The following is a 21,710-nucleotide window of genomic DNA, read 5'->3' on the forward strand; positions in this document are numbered from 1 at the left end:
ATGAGTGGAGCAAATGCCATAGCTATTTCCAGGGATAGTGCTAGGGCTCTGGACAGAAAGAAGACACTTTGAGGCCCTCCTGAGAGAGCTAAAGGACTCTGACATAGCTGGAAAAGGCAGAATTAACTTACATAAGGCCTGCACTAACTTTGTAAATAGGGCAATAGTTGGGAAACAGCAGAGTGGGTGGATGAAAGTAGAAATAAGCATATGTGACTGAGAAATTAATGGTTAGGACCCCCTTTGTAGAATCCCCCCCTTAGTTGGTACAGTAGCTAGTTGTGGATAAAATGAAAGTTCCTGTGGCCAGGATTCTCATCTGGCCTGGTCGGCTAGCTCACTACACACGTGTGGGCCATATGTTGCTATTGACGCTGTATAAAGAACTCCGCCCAGTGGTCTGGGTGCGATACGGTGGCAGGGCTGCGAGGCTGGAGTGGTGGCAGCGCCAAGGACAGAGGCCCAGAGGACAGCTGTGCGGGCAGAGGCCCAGAGGCAGAGACCGGCTTGCTGCATGCAGGCTCACTCTGAGTGGATGAGATTTTAGTGATTGACCTGCCACCGTGAAAATAAAGTTAGGTATAACCCTTTCACCCCAAGAATATTCTACTGTCATTTCTTTGGTCACACTGAATCCATAATGAACTTGCCTGGGGCTGAAACCCATTGGCAAGACACTCTTCCTCAGAAAATAAGTTGAGGGACATCAGTTTGTAGATTCAATTGTTTAAGCAGATACAGTGGTGGGGCCTGGGTTTCTGGTTGAGGAAATGGGAAAACCCAGCAGGATTGGAGGCCGGCACCCCAGGACCTCCCCACCACCAGCCATGTGGGAGAATCACCTACCATATTCTCTGCCCATGTGCCCAAGGAGACCTTTTTAGAATCTTGACCATTCTAGTTCCTTTGTCCGTCTTCATAAATTTTAGAATCAGTGTCTTGCCAATGAGTTTCAGTCCCAGACAAGTTCACTATGGATTCAATGTGACCAGAGAAATGACAGTAGAATGTTCTTGGGGTGAAAGGGTTATACCCAACTTTATTCCCACGGTGGCAGGTCAATCACTAAAATCCCGTCCACTTAGAGCGAGTCTGCATGCAGTAAGCCGGTCTCTGCCTGTGGGCCCCTCTGCCCACACAGCTGTCCTCTGGGTCTCTCTGCACAGTCATTCTGCACAGCCGTCCTCTGGGCCTCTGTCCTTGGCGCTGCCACCACTCTAGCCTCTGCTCTGCTCTCCTGCAGCCTTGCAGCCATGCCACCGTGTTGCACCCACACCACTGGGTGGAGCTCTTTATATAGAGTCAATAGCAATGCATTGTCCACACGTATGTAGTGAGCTAGCCACCCAGGGCCAGGTGAGAATCCTGGCCACAGGAACCTTCACTTTATTCACAATCAGCTTGTTAATATTTATGAAAAAGTTTGCAAGGACTCTGGTATTGTATGGAATTGATACATCAGAGTTCCTTTTTAAGTTTTATTCTCTTCAAGATAAGTCCTTTCCCAGCGACATAAAATCAAATCCCCATTGGGTGGGAGTCAGTCCCCAGAAGGTCCCCTGCTTTTCCTCTGGGCTGCATCCGCCTTCTCCCAGCGACCTTCCCTTGCGGGTAACTCTGCAGGGGCATCCATGACTCAGCTCTCACACAGCCCCCTGCGACTACCTAGATAAGATGTGATCTAGCGGCCTGGAAAGCTGGCCCACAAAAAGGGACATACATATCAGCTGCTTTTGTTTTTTTGAAGCCCTCAGTTACTTCCTCCTGTGGCCCATCAGCTGATAGATGCTCTGGAGGCGTTTCTCCAGTAAGGTTTGTGGCTGACAGGCCCCTGCCTGGTGGGAGGAGTGGGGGGATGTTGCACACCCTATTGGGCAGGGGGCAGAGGAGTATGTCTTAAGTGTCTGAACAAGCAAGCCCCAAACACTGAGCCTCACAACCGCTGCCTCCGTTTAGCTTTGAGCAAGGTCTGCACCAGCTGGAACAGCTACCATTCAGGGACAGTGGTTCACCCTGGGGTCGGTGTCACATACTGCAGAAGGAACTGGGCCACTAGCCTGCCTTCTTCAGAATGGAAAACTGGTTCTCCAACTCCATGTGGCGAGAGGTCCCACCCCAGCTGAGGCCCAGCCCAGTTCTGGCCTGGCACCTAAACTCTTTAAGGCTGGCAAATGCCAGGCCTTCTCTAGTCTGCAGGCTGGGTCCCCAGGATGGTGTCTGTACCAGGGCATGCTCACAGTTCCATGGTGTCATCTGCAAACATGGCTCCACTCTAGTGTAATGACCAGCGTGGCTCCCACTCACACTTCCTGAGTTACCTCACTCTGGCTCCAGGCCCGGGTGGCCCAGTCATGGGCAGTGGGGGTGGACTGTGTGTGGCTCCATGACTCGTGCTGAGGCAGCAGTAGAGACCTGCAGCCACCCTGTTTTTCCTGAGCCTGTTGCTCAGGAATAGGCCCTGGAATGTGAGAGAATGAATTGGGAGAGAACTGGTTTAAAGAAGGTGATGTCACAGGAAGCTGACTCACCTGTGACCGGTCAGGTGCTTCCCTCCTCTGTAGTGGGAGGGTGGGGACATAGCTGAGTCCTTTCTGCATGGAAAAATACCCTCATCTTGTGTGGATAAAGTGAAGGTTCCTGTGGCCAGGATTCTCACCTGACCCTGGTTGGTTTGCTCACTACACACATGTGGGCAATACATTGTTATTTACTCTATATAAAGAGCTCTGCCCAGTGCTCTGCTCAGTGGCACAGCTGCAAGACAGCAGAGACGAAACTGGAGTGGTAGCAGCGCGAGACGGCTGTGCGGGCAGAGAGGCCCAGAGGCGGAGACCGGCTTGCTACATGCAGACTCGCTCTGAGTGGACGGGATTTTAGTGATTGACCTGCCACCTTGGGAATAAAGTTGGGTATAACCCTTTCACCCCAAGAACGTTCTGCTGTCATTCCTTTGGTCACATTGAGTCCATAGTGAACTTGCCCGGGGCTGAAACCCATTGGCAAGACAGCCACCCATCAAGTGTCCTCACCTAAAGTGTTAACAACACCAAACAACATCCATAGCCCATCTATTTCCAGTGGCCCTGTTCTGTCCTCATCTTATATTTTACTGATAAAGAAATGTCCAGGTGTACTGACTAAACTGTCCTGAACTGTTCCCCCATGTCATCTTGGCTATGGAAGGGTGCTCGCGGCCTGTTCTAGGGGACTCTGCCAGAAAGGGCCCAGAGGTGTCTGCCCTGTGGCTGTTAGAAAGGTTTCTGGTAGCAAAATCTCTATGTAGAACATTTTGTTTTGCTTGTCCCTGTTTTGTTACTATTTCTATAGAATAGTTACCCCATAGCAGAATTATTGGTCACAGGGTTTGCATGTTTTAATGGGTCTGGGAGGAGATGACCAGGTCAGACCCTGGAGCCGTGGTACAGCCACTGGGATAGGTGCCTTTCACCTCATTTTCAAGGCCTCTAGGGTCTGGCCTCTGGCAGCAACAAGGTCTTGTTAGTCTCATCAGGGACGGGTTTGACTGTCCCTGTGCAGAGCCTGGAGCAGGTGGAAGATTATTAGGTGTGTGTGTTTCCCTGGAAGGCTCCTGTGTCTCTGTGCTCTGGATGTTAAAACTGAAGGCCCCCCAAGACCAGAGTCCCCGAGCTCCCTGGCAGTGCTGGCCTCTGTCTTTGGCTTGACTCTCCCGGTGGTCCTTCGCTGTGCAGAGAGCTTCTTGACAGCTCTCTCTGCTCTCCGAGGGGGTCTGAAGGGGAAGGGGGCACTGAGGTGGTCGGGTCGAACTGACCTTGTTCTCGGGGAGCAGCCAAGTGGGACTGTTCTGGTCTCTCTCCAGGGGTCCAGGGCAAGGGGCTGAGTGTGGAGAGGCCCCAAGGGCTACAGGGTGAGAAGAGAGGCTAATGTGCCAAAGGATAAGCCTGGAAACATGAGTGACTGGTGAAGTGGGCCGGACACTGGGAAACCTCCATGAGGAGAGTGGACTTCCTCCGAGGCCTGTTTGCCAGTGATGGGGCTGGACCAGATGATCTGGAAACTTCCTTTCACTTCAACATTTTAAAACACTGCTCCTAGGTTTCATATTTTTCAGAGAACACCAAGTTTCTCTACCCCTGTCCCCTAAGTGGCCCTGTAGGTGTGAAGGCGTGAAAAGAGTCCCCCGAGGGGGGATTTCTCCGGAATCTCCCTGTCCCGCGCACTCGTGAGGTTCCTGCAGCTGGCCTTGAGGAAGACCTCACAGTGGTTAGCGCACCTGCTCAGGTACTTGAGTGGACTCCTCAGACCCAGGGAGGAAGCAGATGGAAGGAGAAAAGGAAGTGAAAAAGCATGTCTCCCTGGTTTAAGAAGCAGAGGCAGGAGGATGGGCATCGCCGTGTTGCTTTGCCATAAAGACATCGGAAGTCGCTTGGGAATTGGCTGCCCTGACCCAGCCACATTCCTGTCCTCCGCATCTCCTGGGCACAACTGCTCTGCTTCCTGCATTGTCTTGCCAAGCGTTGAAAGGTTTAGAGAGCCCCCGGCTACCATAAAACTCTCTCCCAAGTGCCCTCTCTGAATTGTTTGATCCAGCGGGGCAAGAATGTGCCCAGCCCCTCCTACAGCTGCTGGGTGTTGAGTGCTAGAGCTTGGTCTCTAGGGTAAGCTAATGTGTACATAACAGACATACAGCCATCAAGGGGCCACGTCATGGGGTGTGATGGCTGCTTGGCATAAGGTAGAAGGGCAAGAGCGGCAAAGAGGGGGCATAGGTGGGGAGTAGTCAACTGTGGCGTGCACTTCCTGTGGCCCATTGCTCAGGGATTGCCTCTGGCATAGGGAGGGTGCATGCTTCTGGAGCTTGCCTTCTCCTTCCGCTATCCAGAAGAGTTTGGTCCTGGTCCATTCCACACCTAGTTGTGAGCGGAAAGGACTACAGAGGTGGGTAAGATGCCAGGCTCCTGGATGAACAAGGTTCCAGGACTCACTAATAACTTAATGCCACACATGGGGACCAGACACACGGGGGAGGCAGGTAGGGCGCGTGTGTAGCCAGGGCTGTCCTTTGGCCAGGCCCTCCCTGCTAGTGGTCTGTCCTGGCAGCCTTGCTGCTTGCTGTGGTGTCAGAAGCAGGTGCGTCCCTGCCAGCCTGGGGCCCATACAGGGACCAGTCTGTCTGCTCGGCCACCTCAGCTCCTTGAGGGGGCATTTTAAGAGCCCTTGGTAGGCTGTGCATGTATTTGCCAGGCTGCTTGGTCCCAGCTGCACTCAAGGTGACTCTCTGGGCTTTGGAGGGATGACTGTCCTCGGAGGCCCGTATTCCCTCCTAGCAGGTAGAGAGTTTCAGGGTTTGGGAAGGGGCTTCTGTGGCAGCAGTGTGGTGTGGGAAGGCAGCACCTGGGAGTTGTGACCTTTATCCTACAGGACACCGCTGTGTTCAGTGTTGGTCTCCCACACAGCCCCATCAAAGACTGGTGTCCTTGATTTCCATACAAAAACCAGTGAAGGTGTGACCCTTCCACCCATGTCTCAGAAGCATCGAACCCGGGGTTTGGACCCAGGTCTCACTGGTGGAAGTCCAGGGCTTTAAGCATCTCCTCCCAACAGCTTCCTCCTCATTCTGGGAAGGGGTTAGCAGTGGCCTCCAGAAGGGTGACTTCAGATGCCAGGGCCTGCCTAGTGAGCACAAGTGGCTTCAGAGTTTCCCGGCTGGCGTATGGTCATCATGTCCTACCCAGTCTTCAAGGGCTGTGGCCACTCTGCTCACTGCAGGGGGAGCTCCCGGGATGGTGGCCTGGGCCCGCTTTGCTGTGTATCTGTGCTCTTACCATTTATTCCTTGGCTTTCCTTATTTTAATCTCAATTTCAGTGTTCTTCTGGATTTTCTGTTTTGCTTTTTTGAATCATTCCATTTCCTTCCTGAAAGTTTGTTATTTACTCTTTTCCCTTTTAGTGACTTTCACAGGGATACAACATACATCTTTAACTTATCAAAGTCTAATAAAAAGTGATACTTTACCATTTCCCATCCAATGCCAGGACCTGAGGACACTTCAGTGCCATTGGGTGCTCTTTATGTCTTCTGTGCTATTGTCACTGTTTTAAATCCCCCAAGTCATTTATTACTACTCTATACAGTCAGTGCTCATTTTGATATACCCCTGAATTTCTTCTTTGTGGCACATTTCCTTCCCTGCATCTCCATTCTTCCACCTGAGGTCATTTTCCTCCAGTCTAAAGCACTCCTTTAGTGTTTGTTTAAAGGACAGATCTTCTGATCACTCATTTTCCCAGCTTTTCTTCATCTGGAAAGGTCTTTCTTCGAAGGCTCTTCTACCTAGATTTCTAACTCTGGTTTGACGTTTTATTTACTTGCAGCACTTCCCCTATCACTCCAGTGTTTTACAGTTTTTCCTGTTTCTGTTGTGAAGTCAGCAGTCAGTTGCAGTTTCTCCTCTGAAGGTCAGGCAGCTTTCTCTAACTGGAGAATTCCTCTGTCTTTAATAGTTAGTAGCTTGAGAATGATTTGCCTTAAGTATGCTTTTCTTTGGATTTCATAGTGTTTCTTTAATCTGTGGCTTGATGTTTTTCATTAGTTCTGTAAAATTGTCAGTCATTATCTGTACATACTGCTCCTGGAGCTCTAATTAAGTGTATGTTAGATCTCTTCACTCTGTTCCACATGTCTCGTTCCTGTATTTTCCAGCCTTTTTCCCTTTGTGCCTCAGTCTGGGTATTTTCAGGCTTATCTTGCAGTTCACCAGTCCTTTCTTTAGTTGTACCTAAGCTGCTATGGAACCTGTTTATTGAATTCTTAATTTTGATTCTATTTTCAGTTGTGTAATTTCTGTCCGATTAATTGTTACAGTTTCAGATTCTCTGCTGAAATTCCCCATCTTGTGGAATACTTCCCTGAACTTTCCTCAGTTAAGTTACTTTACATTTCATTTTGGACAATCCCAACATCTACATCTCCTGTAAGTGTATTTCTGTTATCTTTATTTTTTCTCATGGCTTGATTGAATCCTGGATATTGCTATGAAAAGTTCTAATTTGGGATTCTGAATAATTTACCTTCCTCCAGAGACAGTCTGTTCCAGCACCTGGCAGGCCATTAGGCTAGGCGTGCCCTGGCCTACCCTGTCAGAACTGAGAAAGAGGCTTCCTCTCCCTGAGCACACATTTTTCTCTTTTCAGCCCCGTGAGACTGTAGGAAGCTCTGCTTGCCGACAAATGCTTTAAGAGGAACAAGGTGCACCACGTCGCACCCTCTGGTTGCACCTGTCTGTGATTGCAGCCCCTCCAATCGTGGTGGCCTTGGTACTTCTCCAAGGCCAACAGATCGATTTTTAAAAACATCTGTTGTCAGGCTTCTTAAATAGTTTGCAGAAGAGGCGAGTTAAGCCTTGGGCCTGTGTCCCCCAAGCAGAGCCCAGTACCTCCTGGCCTTTCTCAGAGGCTGTTGGTGGCGCCCTTCAGTGCTGATAGGAGTGGGCGATGGGGAGGGGGTGGTTAATTGGCATTAGTGAGGGACAGTGTCTCTTCATTAGCTCTCACAGAGTGAATTGGGAGGGCTTGAACCTAGCTTGACACACCCAGCATAGCCCCCATGTTTACAGATGTGGGAAATGAGGCCCAGAGTGGGACAGCCCCACGGTGACTGGGACCCAATGCTCCTGAGGCTGGCCTAGTGCTCAGCTCTATGGGAGAGCAGGGCACAGTGGTTGGGGGTGCTGCTGGGGCGTGCTGCGTGGCCAGCCACCAGCTGACCCTGCTCTTTGCTGTGGCTTGCCTCATGCCAGCTGGCCTTGTGAAGCCGGGGCAGTGGGGTGGCCTGGAGGTGTGTGTTCTTGCTCTGAGCTCTGGGACAGTCCCCGTGGACTCTCCTCAGTCCGGCTGATCTCTCACAGAGCCCTGGAGCTGGCTTCTGACAGTTTTTTTCTCACTAATCCTTGCAGCTTTCTTCCCACACCCAGTTTCTCTTCCTTTTTCCTCCCCACCCTGCCGTAAACAAAAGTCGGTGCACTAAATTATGCCCCACTTTCTCTCCCGGTGCCTCAGGGACCTGATGTTTACCACCAGGCCTGAGGCAGGCATTAGGGGGTGGGGGGCAGGGTGGGTGTCCCTGCTCCGTGGAGGAAGCAGACCCTGGGAGTGGGCAGCTGGCTTCCCCCACATAGGCCATGTGGTACTGGCCCCTGGGCACAGGTTTAGCCAAGCCTCAGGGCTGTAGGCCTCAGGACCCCTGGCAGAGGGAGGGGGCCGGTGGAGCTGGTGAATAGGGGACTGATTTGGCATCAGAGAGCCCCAAGTCCAGACCTCTGCTGCCTCACTTCTGGACAAGCTTGCCTACGCAGGGGCTGAGGAAGCCAGCAATGCTTTTGCCTCGTGCCAACAGAGCATTTGGTAGATGACAAACTGGGTGAGGCCTGTTGGGAAAATGTTCCCTGTCCTGGAGGCCCAGGACTTCTTGGGGGCCAGCAGTCCTTGAAAGGCTCAGAAGAGGTAGTGGGGGAGGAGGAGACCTGCCTCCCAGTCCCACCTGGCTGACGTGTGGGGGGCCGCTTCTGCCTCCCTCAGGGCCGAGACAGTCTGTCCCAGTATCTATCTTGCCTTTATTAAGCAACAGCCCCCAGGAACTCTCACTTGGCCACCCTGTGGACTCAGCCAGTATAGCAGCCCTGCCTGAGGAGACAGATGACAAATGCCATGGCGGCTGGCCAGTCCTTCGTGGCTCCCCTCCCTTCATAGGGCTCTTGGGTCTGCCCTGGGAGCACACTGAGGACCTTGCAGTGGGGCCCATGCAGTTCTCATGGCTGTCCACGTGGACCGTGGCTTTCCCCACCCTGTGCACTGTCAGGCCTGTTCCCCTAGCCCTTGCCGGCCACTCCTGCCACATCTAGACTCTTGCCACCAGTAGTTGAGGGACTGTTACCACTGGGTGATCCCTGGTTTTCTCTTTCAGGAGTAACTCATCCCAGGAGCTCTGGCCCTGGCTTGGAGTCATTCCTTGCCTTGGTCTCAGTTGCTGTGACCACTGCTGTGTGATCTTATGAAAATGGCACAACCTCTCTGACCCTCAGTTCCCTTAACTGTCAAATAGAGAGACAGGAGATAGATGTCTCCAGGAGAGACATCCAGCAAATGCTTCCTGGGCATCCCTGGGCCCAGATCCAGATGAGAGCTCACAGTGCAGGCGAGGTCTTGGGAGAGCAGTCAGGCTGGCTGCTAATTGGCACAGGAAGGGGTTGAGGCTTGGGGCGGTAAGGGGTGCTGTCTCAAAGATGCGGCTATGCCCTTGTTTCCCTCTTCACCAGGCCTTCTCCAGAGAGACCAGAGGAAAGCTAGGCAGTAACCAGCTTGTGTGGCTTCATCACAGTCTGACTTGCAAGTGTATGAGGTGAATGAGACTGTGCTATACACTTTACTGCATCTCTGCGTGTTCTTTCTGCTCTCATAGGGAACTCAGACTGCGGAACTATGTCCCAGAGGATGAGGAGCTGAAGAAGAGGAGGGTGCCCCAAGCCAAACCAGTTGCAGGTAGATGGCTGTGTCTCTCCACCCCTGCTCCTTGGCAGTGCCACAGCTAGAAGTTGGGCCTCTGGGACCCTCTGAGGCCATCGCATGGCAAATGCACAAGTAGCAGTATTGATTGACAGAGAGAGGTGGTCGGGGCACTGAGGTGGCCTTCTGAGCCCACTGGGCCCTGCTAAGACCCTGCCTTGGTGGCCCTCCCGAGATCCGTGAAGGTCCAGGCCATGTCCCTCAGAAGGGCCTCTCCGGGCTGGGAAGTGGAGGTGGCCCTGGGGCTCTTGGACAGTAGGTGCAGGGTGATGGGTCCTGAGGGGCCGACCTTTCTGGTGCTTGGAGAGCAGCGGGCAGGCAGATACCCGCCAGGCCTGAGGAGTGGCAGTGCCAGAGCACAGAGGGTGGGGAGAGGCCACCGTGGCGTGGGGAGCAGTGCCATAGCCTGAAGAATCTAGCCAGCTGCCGCCTGCCCACAGCCATCCACGTTGGAGCTGCTGGGCGCCTCCTATCACACAGATGCTTGGCCCCTGGCCCTGTTTTTCTTTAATTATAAATTTTAATTAGATGCGTAATAAACACATTCAAAGGAGTAAAGTGTTGCCCATTTGGCCACAGCCCAGTCTGTTTCCCTGTCTCCTTTACCCTTGAGAGTCACATGCTTCATGGTGGGGGCAGTAAGGCAGCACAGATGAGAGGGTGCCTCTGTGCCAGCACCTGTGGCTGGAGGAGGGCGAGGTAGGGCAGGGGGCCATGAGGAAGCGTGGGCAGCAGTGGCAGGAGTTGAAGGAGGCCCATGGAGCCCAGATCTTTCGGTAGTGCTTCTGGCATCTGGCCCCCATTGGGGCAGGGCCCTCCTGGTCAGACTGCCCACGGGCCTGCTGTGCTGTCAGCAGCTGGGGAGGCAGGGACACACATGAGGGCAGACCTCCTCAAGTCCCCTGTGCTTGGGAACACACATCTAGGAGTGGATGGGAAGAAAAGCCACCTGTGCCCTCGCCAGTCCAGGGTCCAGAGGACGTCCTCAGAGCCCAGGAGCCCCTGGAGGTGATGGGAAAAGCCCATCTTCAAGGCCCTTCACAAAACTATACTTTGGATATTTGTAAGCAGCGCAGCAGGGGAGGCGGGCTGAGAGTAGCATACCTGCGTCCCTACTTGGAGATCTGGGCTCCTTGCTCTAGCGGGGCGCCTCCTGCTGGCCATCCAGCGTGCCTTCATCCTGGGAAACCCAGGCCCTCCCTCTGGAGCCGCCTTTGCACGGTCTTCATTTCTGGCTGGTTTGGGGAGGCTTGAAAGCCCGGAATCTGTCTGGGCACGCGCCTGCGCCCCTCCCCCCCTCCTCCCGGCCCTTGCACCCCTCCTGTCTCCCGGGCTGCCGTCTGCAGTGGCTGCAGTCTGCAGGCCTGCAGAGTGGCAGCACCTTTCCGACAGGCCTCCGTTGTTGTCTTGCGCCATCTAGTGGAAGAGAAGGTGAGGGAGCAGCTGGAGGCCGCCAAGCCGGAGCCCATCATCGAGGAAGTGGTGCGTGCCTGCGGCTGCCCTTCCCGCGTCCTGCTTCTGCGAGTCCTTTTCTCCTTCCCCACCTGCTCCCCTCCCTTCTCCTTCCTCTGCGCTTCTTTATTCCCTTTCCGCCTCCCTCCCTCCCCTCAGCCCCACCTTCCTCCTTCCCCTTCTCCCATGTCCTGGTTCCCCTCCTTCCTGGGGGCTGGCTCCTCCGGCACTGAACTGCCTCCTCCCTCCCCAGGACCTGGCCAACCTCGCACCCCGGAAGCCTGACTGGTGAGTGTTGCCAGAGTAAGACTAGTGTCGGCTGGCTGTGGCACTTTTGGTGCCCGGATGGCCCCAGGCGGGGCCTCTCCTGCCGTCACAGCAGGGCGATGAGCAGTGTGGACATACAGCCACACAAGATGGTTACCGTCCGAAGTAAGTCCTGACAGGGATGTGAATGGGGAATGAGGGAAGTGATGGGGGATGACACCTGGAGTGTGGGAAGGGACTCGGGCGGAGGGGAAGACGGCAGTCCCCTCAAGAACTCCCTTTGGAGAGGCTGAGGACCACCCCACCTCAGAGAGCCCCATTTGAGCAAGACCAGCCTTTGCCCTCAAGGAGCCACAGGGTGGGAGCAAGATGGCGGGAAGGGCGGACATAGGTTTCGGTTTCTGTCCCACTTCTGCCACCAGCTAGCCTGTTTCCCTTTAGCCTCAGTTCCCTCTTGTGTGAAATGGGGCTGCTCATCCTTCCCTGGTGGTCCTGAGACTGGGCTGAGAAAGAGGCTGAGAGAGGGCTGTGCTCTCTGGGGACTTGTGTTCTGCTTCACCTTGGGCCAGAGGGACCATATCCTTCTCGCCTACGATTCCGTGTCAAGTGCAACACCAGCTGAAGGTGTTTTAATTTGATGAAGCAAAAGCACAGAGCGGGTGTCCTAGGAAACACAGAGCCAGGGAGGACGTGCAGTGTGTGCACCTCTGGAGCGCCCGGTGGAGAGGGTGAACGTGTGGCTAGGGGAGGAGCAGGACCCACAGTGGGCCAGGGCAGGTCACTCCGTGGTAGCGACTTAGGACCCCTGAAAATGCATCTACCCTTACACACCCTGACTCAGTCCCCTGTGTTGACGAGTCTGTAGGCTAGAGTCTGCCTCAGTGGGACTGGGAAGGATGGCTGATGCTAAGTTTTGGAGGCTGCCCCTCCTTGCCACGGCAGTGTACAGGGCAACTGAGTGTGACTCCTAACGCCTGAGGGGCTGCAGGAGGGGAGGGCCCTAAGGCCATACCTAGCCAGCCTTCAGCCTCTGGCCTCCTCCCACCTTCCTGCTTCAGGGACCTCAAGAGAGATGTAGCCAAGAAGCTGGAGAAGCTAGAAAAGCGGACCCAGAGGGCCATCGCTGAGCTGATCCGTAAGTGCCAGGCCTGGCAAGGCAGGACCCCTGCCCTGTGGGTGGTAGCCCAAGCCCAGGGCCCCTCTCTACCCTTCCTGTCTGCCATCCATCCAGGTGAGAGGCTGAAAGGCCAGGAGGACAGCCTGGCCTCTGCAGTGGACGCCACCGCCGAACAAGAAGCCTGTGACTCTGACTGAGGCACACCCTGTCACCTCACCCCCTGTCAGGCATGTCCTGTAGCGGGGTCTCCTGAGTGGCCTTTACCAGCCCGGGCAGGGGCAGGGCCAGCCGCAACGCTATGGGTTGGCTGTGTCTGTACATATGTATGTGTGTTAAACCTTTTTTTTTTAAATCTCTGGAAATAGAAGCAAGCAGACCCCTCTGTGTGGCACAAATCTATCAAATATTTTCTGAGTCCTTGGGGGTGCTGTGGATCTGGGCCTGAAGACAGGGTGGCTACAGAGATGATGCTTAACATAAGTAAGCTCTGTGCTGGGCTGAGCACGTCAAGGCTGGAGGGTGGGGATGGCCCTGACCTGACCTTCTGGACCTGGTCCTGGGCCAGTCTTTGGTCCATGGTGTCATCTCAATCCCTGGGGGACAGAGACAAGGCCTCGGAGAGTTCTCTGAAGACCTCCCACAGGCATATGCCGAGCAGGAGTCCGGGGGGACAGCCTGGGAAGACTCCCACCCTGGCCCTCTGTGGAGCCCTTCACAGTGGGAGAGAGGGAAGAGATGGGGCCCACGAAAGGGGGAACTATGCCCTGGCAACCCTGAACTCGGGGGTTCTCTAGATTCAAGTTCCCAGGCCCTGTTCTTTTTCATTCTTCCCAGCCCCGGGCAGCTCCTCTGCCCATTTCACCAGTCAGACATAGACTCTGGCTTCCCTGGGACACCCCCTGGCTGGGGGAGGATGGCCCACTTCACTAGAGACCAGGGTACTGTAGGTTGGGTGTGGTCTTGGACCCTGGACCCCCAAGGTCTTGGCTTTAGGACCACGAGCTGCCTCTGTGGAGCTGCCTCTCCAGGGTGACTAGGTGGCCGCAGCTCTGACTCCAGGTACCTGTGGCCAGCTGGAATTCATCTCCTCCAGAATGATCACATCCTCGAGCTTCCTTCAGGGATTCTTGTTGAGCCTCCTGTCCCTGCCTGGAGTCATCCCAGTGTGCTCTTCCCTCTGCTGAGTCCCAGCTACAAGCGGCCCAGCTGTCATAGACAGTGCCAGGACTCGAGCCATAGCAATGGAGCGATTGCACGCACGCAGTGAACAGCACACTCATACAGTGAAATAAATGCTCTCAAGACTATGCAACTGTCCTAAGAAGGTAATGCTTATGTAGAAAAGGAGCAGAAACTTGTAGCTGTGAGTGAGGGCTGATGTGGTAGGTGGCTGGCTGTTATGATGAGCAGTAGAACAAGACGAGGACTCTGATCTCACACGGGACAGGATTCAGACATGTCCACAGGTGTCAGGACTGGAACCAGGCACCCTCTGCATAGCTGGGGTCTGGAACTGGGCTTCCTGTTCTAGGAAAAAAGTATGGAAGATGCCCCTCATCTCCTGCAAGATGGAAAGATCCTGCAGTTGAAAGCAGATGCTGGTCTGTGGCAGTGTAGGGCTCAGACACCTGGTGACTGGCAACTAGGCCCTGCTGAGCATGAGGGCTGGGACTAGAGTAAGGATAACCCTATGGTATGAGAGCTCAGAGAGCTATTGAAAGTTTGTTCCTGCATTTATGGCCCTGTGTGCCCTACAAAATAACTGGCCTATGGGGTAAAGAAGAACAAAACTATCATGCATGAAGGGCACTTAAGCAAAAAATTACAAAATATGTGGGAAGAACAGATGCCTTAAAGAATGGCAAACAAGTGGGAGAATTTATACTCAAGAAAACTGAAAGTATAACATGTTAACAGGCTTTAAAATGAGTGTTTATTTTATTACCAAAGAGATAAAAGAAGAACTAACCCCAATATGAGAAAAGGGATTAGGCATAAGAAAGAATTGATTAGGACTCTCAGAAATAAAGAATGCTCATTAGAATAAACTCACTAGAAGAGCTAAATAATAACCAACAGTCAAATAAGGGATTAACAAATTGGAAGTTAAGGCTGACGATCTAAAAGGTGGCAAACAGAGATGAAGAAGGCGAGATAGAGGGTAGATTGAGAACCTTGACATGCTGATAGGTGTCCTGTAGCTGGCAAGAGTTCGGGACCAGAAGCTGGAGAAAGAAGGTACTTGAAGAAGGAATGTCAGATCACTTCTGTTTCTGGCGTCATAGCAGGACAGTTGCCTAGACTGATCCTCCCTTTGCAAACAGATAAAAAATACTAGTAATATAAATAATGATAACAAATATTTCTTAAATGCCTCAATGATCTGGCAAGAAAATAAGGAAGGCTCAGGCAAAAAGGTAAGAAAAGCAGCAGGTGCTGAAGCCTGGCTTTATGTGGGTTTGCACATGAAAAACCTCAAGCCAAGGATGTGAAATGGTCCTGGAATGTGGTTGTCTTAGGCACTTGATAGGAGATGTAGATCTTACCTGAATGAACCCTTATTCATCTCAGCCCCTAAAGAATCCCCACCAGTAATGTTCCAAGAAAAATGAGCAACTTACAGATAACTTAACCAGAATACACTAGTCAACAAAGCACCTAGAGGAAGAGACATCAAAAAGAACATGGTAGAATCAGACTTGCAAAGAATTTAGACATCAGAATTAGCCAGATAATATAAATGTTTTTAAATGATTTAAGGAGTAAAAGAGAGGCTTGACAATGAGAATTGTGAAGGCAAAAGAGCCCAAGTGGTGTTCTGGAAATAAAAAGTATTATAGCAGTTGAGAAGTCTTGTATCTGAATTAAAGCTAAAGAGACAATCTGTGATTGGGAAGCTAGATCTGTAGAGGTTATCCAGAATGCAGCCCAGTGAGATCAACTTAAGAGAGATGGATATAGAGTGAGAAGTTCCAACATGATATGTGACTGGAGTTCCAGGAGAAAAAATTTAAAAAGCAACAATGGAGCAAAATAGAGCAAAGGTAATATATTTTTTTTATGACATGAACTTTTCATCTTCACCAATCCAGGAGTTAAGGAGGTCAGCAAATCTCAAGCATGGCAACAAAAAGCAATCTACACTCAAATGTTCTTTCTGTCTCTTGATATGGGTGGTGATCATAAAGTATATTCACTTTATGAATATTTATTGAGCTGTATACAACATTTGAATACTTGTTATATGTTTCTTACAGCTCAGTAAGCAAGTTGGCTTAAAACTTTTTTCACACCTTGTGTAATGAATGATCAATTGCTGCATACAAATTAATCAGAAACTCAGTGGCTTAGAACAACAAATAAATCTGACAATTTCTGTGGGTCAGGAATTCAGGAGAGGCTTAGCTGGTAGTTGTAGCTTGGGGCTCTGAGGCTACAGGCATCTGAAGGCTCAGCTGGGGCCAAAGGATCTGCTTCCAGGGCTGTGTCCACTCCCAGTGCTCACAGGAACGCTGATAGAAGCATAGCCCACACTCAAGTCCTTACCACATGGTCCTCTCTGTAAAACTTGGCTAGAGTGTTGCCATGTCAACTGGCCTTCCCCAGAGTGAGCAAAGAGAGAAAGCAGGAGGAAGTTTCAGGGCCTTTTATGACCTGGCCTTAGAAGTGGTATTCTGTCACATTCTGTTTGTTAGAAGCAAGTGACTATGTCCAGCCCACACTCAAGCGGTGAAGAATTAGGTTCCATCTCTGGAAGGGAGGTCTGCCTAAGAATTTGTGGACTATTTTAAAACTATTATATACCTAGACACATTATAATAAATTGGCAGAACGAAAGACCAAGAGAAGATCGTAAAATGAGAAAAGATGTATTATTTGCCCTGCAAGGAGCAACAAGGCAGCAGATGTCTCAACCACAGCCAGTGTTCAGTGAGGTGATACCTTCCCATATCCCTGTTAACTTGATGAAATTGTCAACTTAAAATTATATACTGGGAGAAAATACCTGACAAGATATTTTTAGGCAAAACCAGAGGTTTTTTCCCACGAGCAGCCTCACTCTAAAAGAAAATCTTTGGGGGTAATGAACATACTCTAAAATGGATTGTGGTGATTGTTGCACAAATAGGTGAATATGCTAAAAGCCACTGGGTTTGTACACTTTAAATGGATGAACTGTGAGAGATGTGCATCTCAATGAAGCTAAATGATGAAACAGAAGCATTCTCTTTTTTAAAAAACTTCTAAAGGAGTTTCTTCAGCTTGTCCCTTGAAGGGACATGATTCCAGATGGAAAATCTGAGGTATGAAAAGGGATGAAAAGAAGAAAGTGTAAATTTAAGTAAGCAATGGCCTTACAAAACAAAAATGTTTATGGAATAAAAGTAAAACGGGCTGCTTAGACTACATAACAACAATAGGATATAAGTCCAGAGGTGAGCGGGGCTTGGAGTAACAGCCCTCTTCGAAGCCCACTCAGAAGAGAAAAGACTTGAGTTAATAAGACTGGTGTGTAGGCAGGCTGACGTTCCTAGGGTAGCTCTTTCAAAAGAGTAGAAGCAGAGTACTACTTCCAAAGCAACTGAGGAAAAAAATGGGATGAGAAAAAATGGGAAAAGTAAATGAATCCAAATGTATCATTAATTAAATTAGTATACTAAATCACTATTTTTTAACTCAGTTTGTTGCCATTTAAAAAAAGAAACCCAACCCAAACAGAAAGATGAAAAGTAAAGGGATTAGAAAAGCTGTATCAAGCTCAGAACCAAAGGAAGCTGAGGCAGTGGAGGAAGGTCGGGGAGGCAGAGCTGCAGCTGGATGTGGGGTGCTGTGGGGCGGCGGCCTCTCACCTGCCACATGCAGAAAGGGGAGCGCGTGCACACCCTGTGGCCAGCAGTTCCGCTCTTAGTGTCCTAGAGAGCTGCACAGGGTACATCAGGAGCCGGCACAGGAGTGCTTGTTCGTAATACCACACACAGAACAAAACAGATGTGATATGTTGTGATTCTCAGTGGGATACTCGAGTGATGAAATGAACTTCAGCCACTCACAAGACTGTGTCTAGATTTCCAAAGAAGCAAGACACGGAAGAAACAGTAAAGAAGCCATTTGTGTGATGTTCCAAAACAGGCAGAGTAAAGCAGTATTCTAAGATTACACACATGGATGGCTGCATCAGCGCAGAAAAGCGAGGTGATGAACCTCCATACCAGGCTTGCAGGGAGCTCTGGGAGGGGCCCTTTGGGGTATTGATGTTCTTGGCTTGAGTGATGGGAATTAATTGTATTCTCTATTCATTTTATACACTTTTTTGTATATATGCTGTATTTCATACACAAATTTCTCAAAGAGGAATTTTCAGAATTCACAGCCTAAATTACTACTTGATGAGTTTGAAGTAGTTTTTTTAATGGCCTCGTGCAGTTTTTCGGTGGTCTAGATGAGAGCATGGAGTGTAAAAAAAATTAAAGTTTCGTGGGAAAGAAAGATTACCTGTGAGTGAGTTTCATTTTTCATCAATAGTAGATACTAGAGGACAATTTTTTCCTAAGTGCTAAGGAAACAAATATCAATCTGCTTAATTATAAATAAGAAGGGCAAGATAGACATTTTCAGGCTTATGATACCCAGTGTTTACTGTGCACAGATCTTTGATGAAAGAACTAAAGAAAGGATGCTGCCTAGCAAGAGGCCCCGGGGAGGGGCCAGGTAGAGGGCTATGGGAATCAGGACTACACCTGGCACGCATTCGCAAACAGCATCTTGGAACAGGGAGGGGGTTATTGTTCTTGTGTTAAGTCCAAGGTGGTACAGTGACCCCTTGAGGCCACCAGGGACACGAGTCACTTCTGTCTCCCAGCTGCCATCGTTCACTGCCTAGGAGCCTTTGTACTCCCAGGTTTAAGCTACAGGCAGGAGAGGGACGGGTGAAGGGCAAGCCAGGTGGAGAAAGCGTGGCTTCAAGCCCAGTCCACCAGGCTTGCCTTCACATTTGATCAGCCATTACTGTGTCAGATCCAACCCTAACTGCAGACATGTGGGAAGTCAGGGTCTTTTAAGCTGGGCATAATGCCACCATGACTGAAACTGAGGTCTGTAAGAAAGGTAGAAAAGTGGGAAGGCAGCCAGCAGTGCCTGCCACAGGATGTAGGAAGAAGTGGTGAGCGGAGAGACTGGCAAACATTGCAGAAATCAATAATTGGCTAACCTCTAGCGAGATCGACAAAGACATGATGAATCCCAAGAATGAAATAAGGCTACCTCTACAGATGCCACAGACATCAGAAAGACAGTAAGGGGATATTGTAAAACAATTACCCACACAAATCTCACAAGTCGGTGAAGTGGACCGGTTCCTTGAAAGGCACAAACTACTGTAATTCACTAAAATAAAATACTTATGTAGCTCTAACTATTAAGGATATTGCATTCATAATTCATAAACCCCTGAGAGAAAAATCTCCAAGCCCAGGTGCTTTTACTGGAGAATCAATATACAGGTTTAATGCAATTCCTATCAAAATCCCAAGAAGATAGAGATAAGATTATTCTAAAATGTATCAGGAAAGGTAAAACTTGAAGCTTAAACAATTTTTAACTAGAAAAATGAAGCAGGAGGGGTCACTACCCATTTTGAGACTTATTTTACAGCCACAGTAGTCAAGATAGTGGTATTGGAAAGACAGGTGCATACATAAGTGGAAGGAAATGGAGAACTCAGAAGCAGGCCCCCCCAAGTACAGCCAACTACTTTTTGATAAAGGTGCCAGATGAGCTCAGTGGAAGGAGGATAGTCTTCTGCAAATGGTGCTGGAACGACTGGACATCCATAAGCCAAAAAAAGACACCCAACCAAAATCTCAGATCTTGGACAAATATCTAAGGAAACCTTCAGGATCTAGAGGTTGGTGACAAGTTCTTAGACTTGAGACTAAAAGCACAATCCATAAAGAAAAAAACTGATAAATTTGACTTAACCAAAATGAAAAGCTTTTGCACCAACAAATATCTTGTTAAGAGAATGAAAAGAAAAGGTACAGACTGAGAAAATACTGGCAAACCTTATTATCTGATAAAGAACTCATATCTGTAAAGAACTCTCCAGCTCAACAGTAAAAAAATAAAATCCAATCGCAGAATGGGCAAAAGACATGAGATGTTTCACCAAAGAGGAAATATAAATGGCAAACACATGGAAGATGTTCAGCGTTACTAGCCATTAGGGAAATGCAAATTAAGATCAAGATTGATACTGCATACCTATTAGAACAATTTAAATAAAAGATGGTGGTAAAATCAAATGTTGGCATGGATCTGGAGAAGCTGAAACTTGTATAGTTGTGCTTGGTGGGACTGTAAATTGACAGTTACTCTGTAAAGTAGTTTGGCAGTTTGTTAAATACAACCGAGCATCCATCCTCTGGGTACTTATCTCAGAGAAGGAAGAACTATGTGCACACAAATGGACATAGCAAATATAAAAACTATATACACAAATGTGCCTAGCAGCTTTATTTATGATCACCAAAAGCTAGAGAGAGAGAGAAAAAAAACAGTGCCACATACATTACTGCTTAATGAATGCTGAATGATTTGAATTTGTTGTTCAGGGTACATCAGTTTTAAAAAAATGAGCCCAGATCTTCAACTTAATGGAGGTCACCAAATCCTCCTCAGATGAAGATCTAGATCTTAATTTCCCTTTCTGCAGTTTGGAATTACAACACAAAAGTGGGTGAAAAGGTATAAATTTCTGACATGTAGCATGCAACGTATGAGAAAGCATTACTTTTAGTCCTGTCCTTTTGGTAGCAATGAAATGGAAAATTAAGTAAGTTCTTACTGTTCTTGGAAAAAAAAAAAAAAAAAGCCAACCAGCCCACAAAATGGCCTCCAGGGCCTGGTGAAATCATGGCGCATCCATCTCGTGGAACAGGACCTAGTGATTAAAGGGAACACACTTGATAAAGTGAGTGACTTGAATGGGTCTCAAGGGTATAATGCCAAGTGAAAATATATCAGAAGGTCACATACTGCATATAATCCCCTGTTTATGTAACATTCTTGAAGTGATGACAAAGAGGAACGGATCTGTGGTTACCAGGGACTGGGAATGCAAGGGGCAAGTGTGACTATGTATAAAGGGGGAGCTTGCAGGTCTTTGTGGTGATAGAACAGTCATTGGTGGTGGTGATTACATGACTCTACACATGATAAAATGTAGTGGAACTGTACACACGTGCTTGTGCCACATTCCTGGTTTTCATGTACCCACTGGGAAAGGACATGGCCACTGGGGGAAGCTAGTGGGGTGAGTGGTACCCAGGAGTGCTCTGTACTAACTTTTAACTTCTGTGAAATTTGAAAGGAATTTCTAAAATATTTTCAGTGGTGAGTGAATAAAATGGTAAAACATGTTGATGAATTGTGTATTTTAAAGTATGCTTTCTGTGTTTCAAAAGTAGACACAGTATGCTTTCTGGAGCCCTTGTGGAAGATCAGATTGGGCATAGGTCAAAGTTGGTCACAGTGCACCCTGGCCTTGGTTGTATGCACCGAGGAAACGGGCCTGTGAGCTGCAGTGCCCAGCTCTATGGAGGGAGCCCTGGTGTGCCCGCTGCTCTCCAGCTCACCAGGCACTTGTCCAGACAGCCCTGACCCACCTCCCACCACTTCAGGCCCTCCTGCTTGAGATCCTCGTGGACTCAGTCATCTCAGAGAGGTGTCAGGCCTGAAATAGCCTGCAACAGCATGGATGCCTCCTCCCCAGCAGAGGACAGGAGGACAAGGCCCACTAGCCCAGAGACCCAGGCTTGGTGCCTCTGGGTAAGAGGGGAGGCACCAGAGGGCTGGGACTGCAGAGACAGGCCCCCAGGGGCCAGGTGGACATCTGGGCCGGTAGAGGGCCTGCACCACAGCAGGGAATGGTGGGCTTGGGGTCAGAGAGAGGCACAGCCCCTGAAGTTAGAAGGGAAAATTCTGTCCAGCCTAGCGGATCACAGGTCTAGTGTGTGAAAGAAACCAGTCTGGGCATATCTAGTCCCCTGGACTCTGCCTGTCTTCCCTCAAGTGCCAGGCATCCTCCTGGCCAAGACCCCTGTTGGGGTCTGTGCTGCCACTTACCACCTTCTGGGCCCCAGTGTGTGAGATGCCTGCTCACCTGCAGGCAGCCTCTTCCTGGGGCTCTGGGCTGCATTCAGGGTCTGCCACAGCACTGGCCACCCCTACAAACTGAGAAGTCAGACATTAATCCATGTTTTCCCAGTACCTCCTTGTGCTGGGCACCGTTCCAGGGGCTGGTGGTGACACTGAATCTGACCATACCCTGTCCTCC

General features: G+C 50.0%; 1 protein-coding gene across 1 annotated transcript in view; it reads left to right on the forward strand.

The window, feature by feature from the left end:
• CCDC12 (coiled-coil domain containing 12) overlaps positions 1 to 20,795 on the forward strand; it is a 65,713-nt gene extending 44,918 nt beyond the window's left edge. The window contains exons 3-7 of the mRNA XM_036877242.2: positions 9,437 to 9,516; positions 10,961 to 11,022; positions 11,246 to 11,280; positions 12,318 to 12,394; positions 12,491 to 20,795. Coding sequence (XP_036733137.1) covers positions 9,437 to 9,516; positions 10,961 to 11,022; positions 11,246 to 11,280; positions 12,318 to 12,394; positions 12,491 to 12,573 — 337 coding nt within the window. The 3' untranslated portion in view covers positions 12,574 to 20,795. The remainder of the gene's footprint in view (positions 1 to 9,436; positions 9,517 to 10,960; positions 11,023 to 11,245; positions 11,281 to 12,317; positions 12,395 to 12,490) is intronic.
• The last annotated feature ends 915 nt before the right edge of the window (positions 20,796 to 21,710 follow it).

The sequence above is a fragment of the Manis pentadactyla genome, chromosome 1, assembly GCF_030020395.1.
Source record: "Manis pentadactyla isolate mManPen7 chromosome 1, mManPen7.hap1, whole genome shotgun sequence".
NCBI lineage: Eukaryota > Metazoa > Chordata > Mammalia > Pholidota > Manidae > Manis > Manis pentadactyla.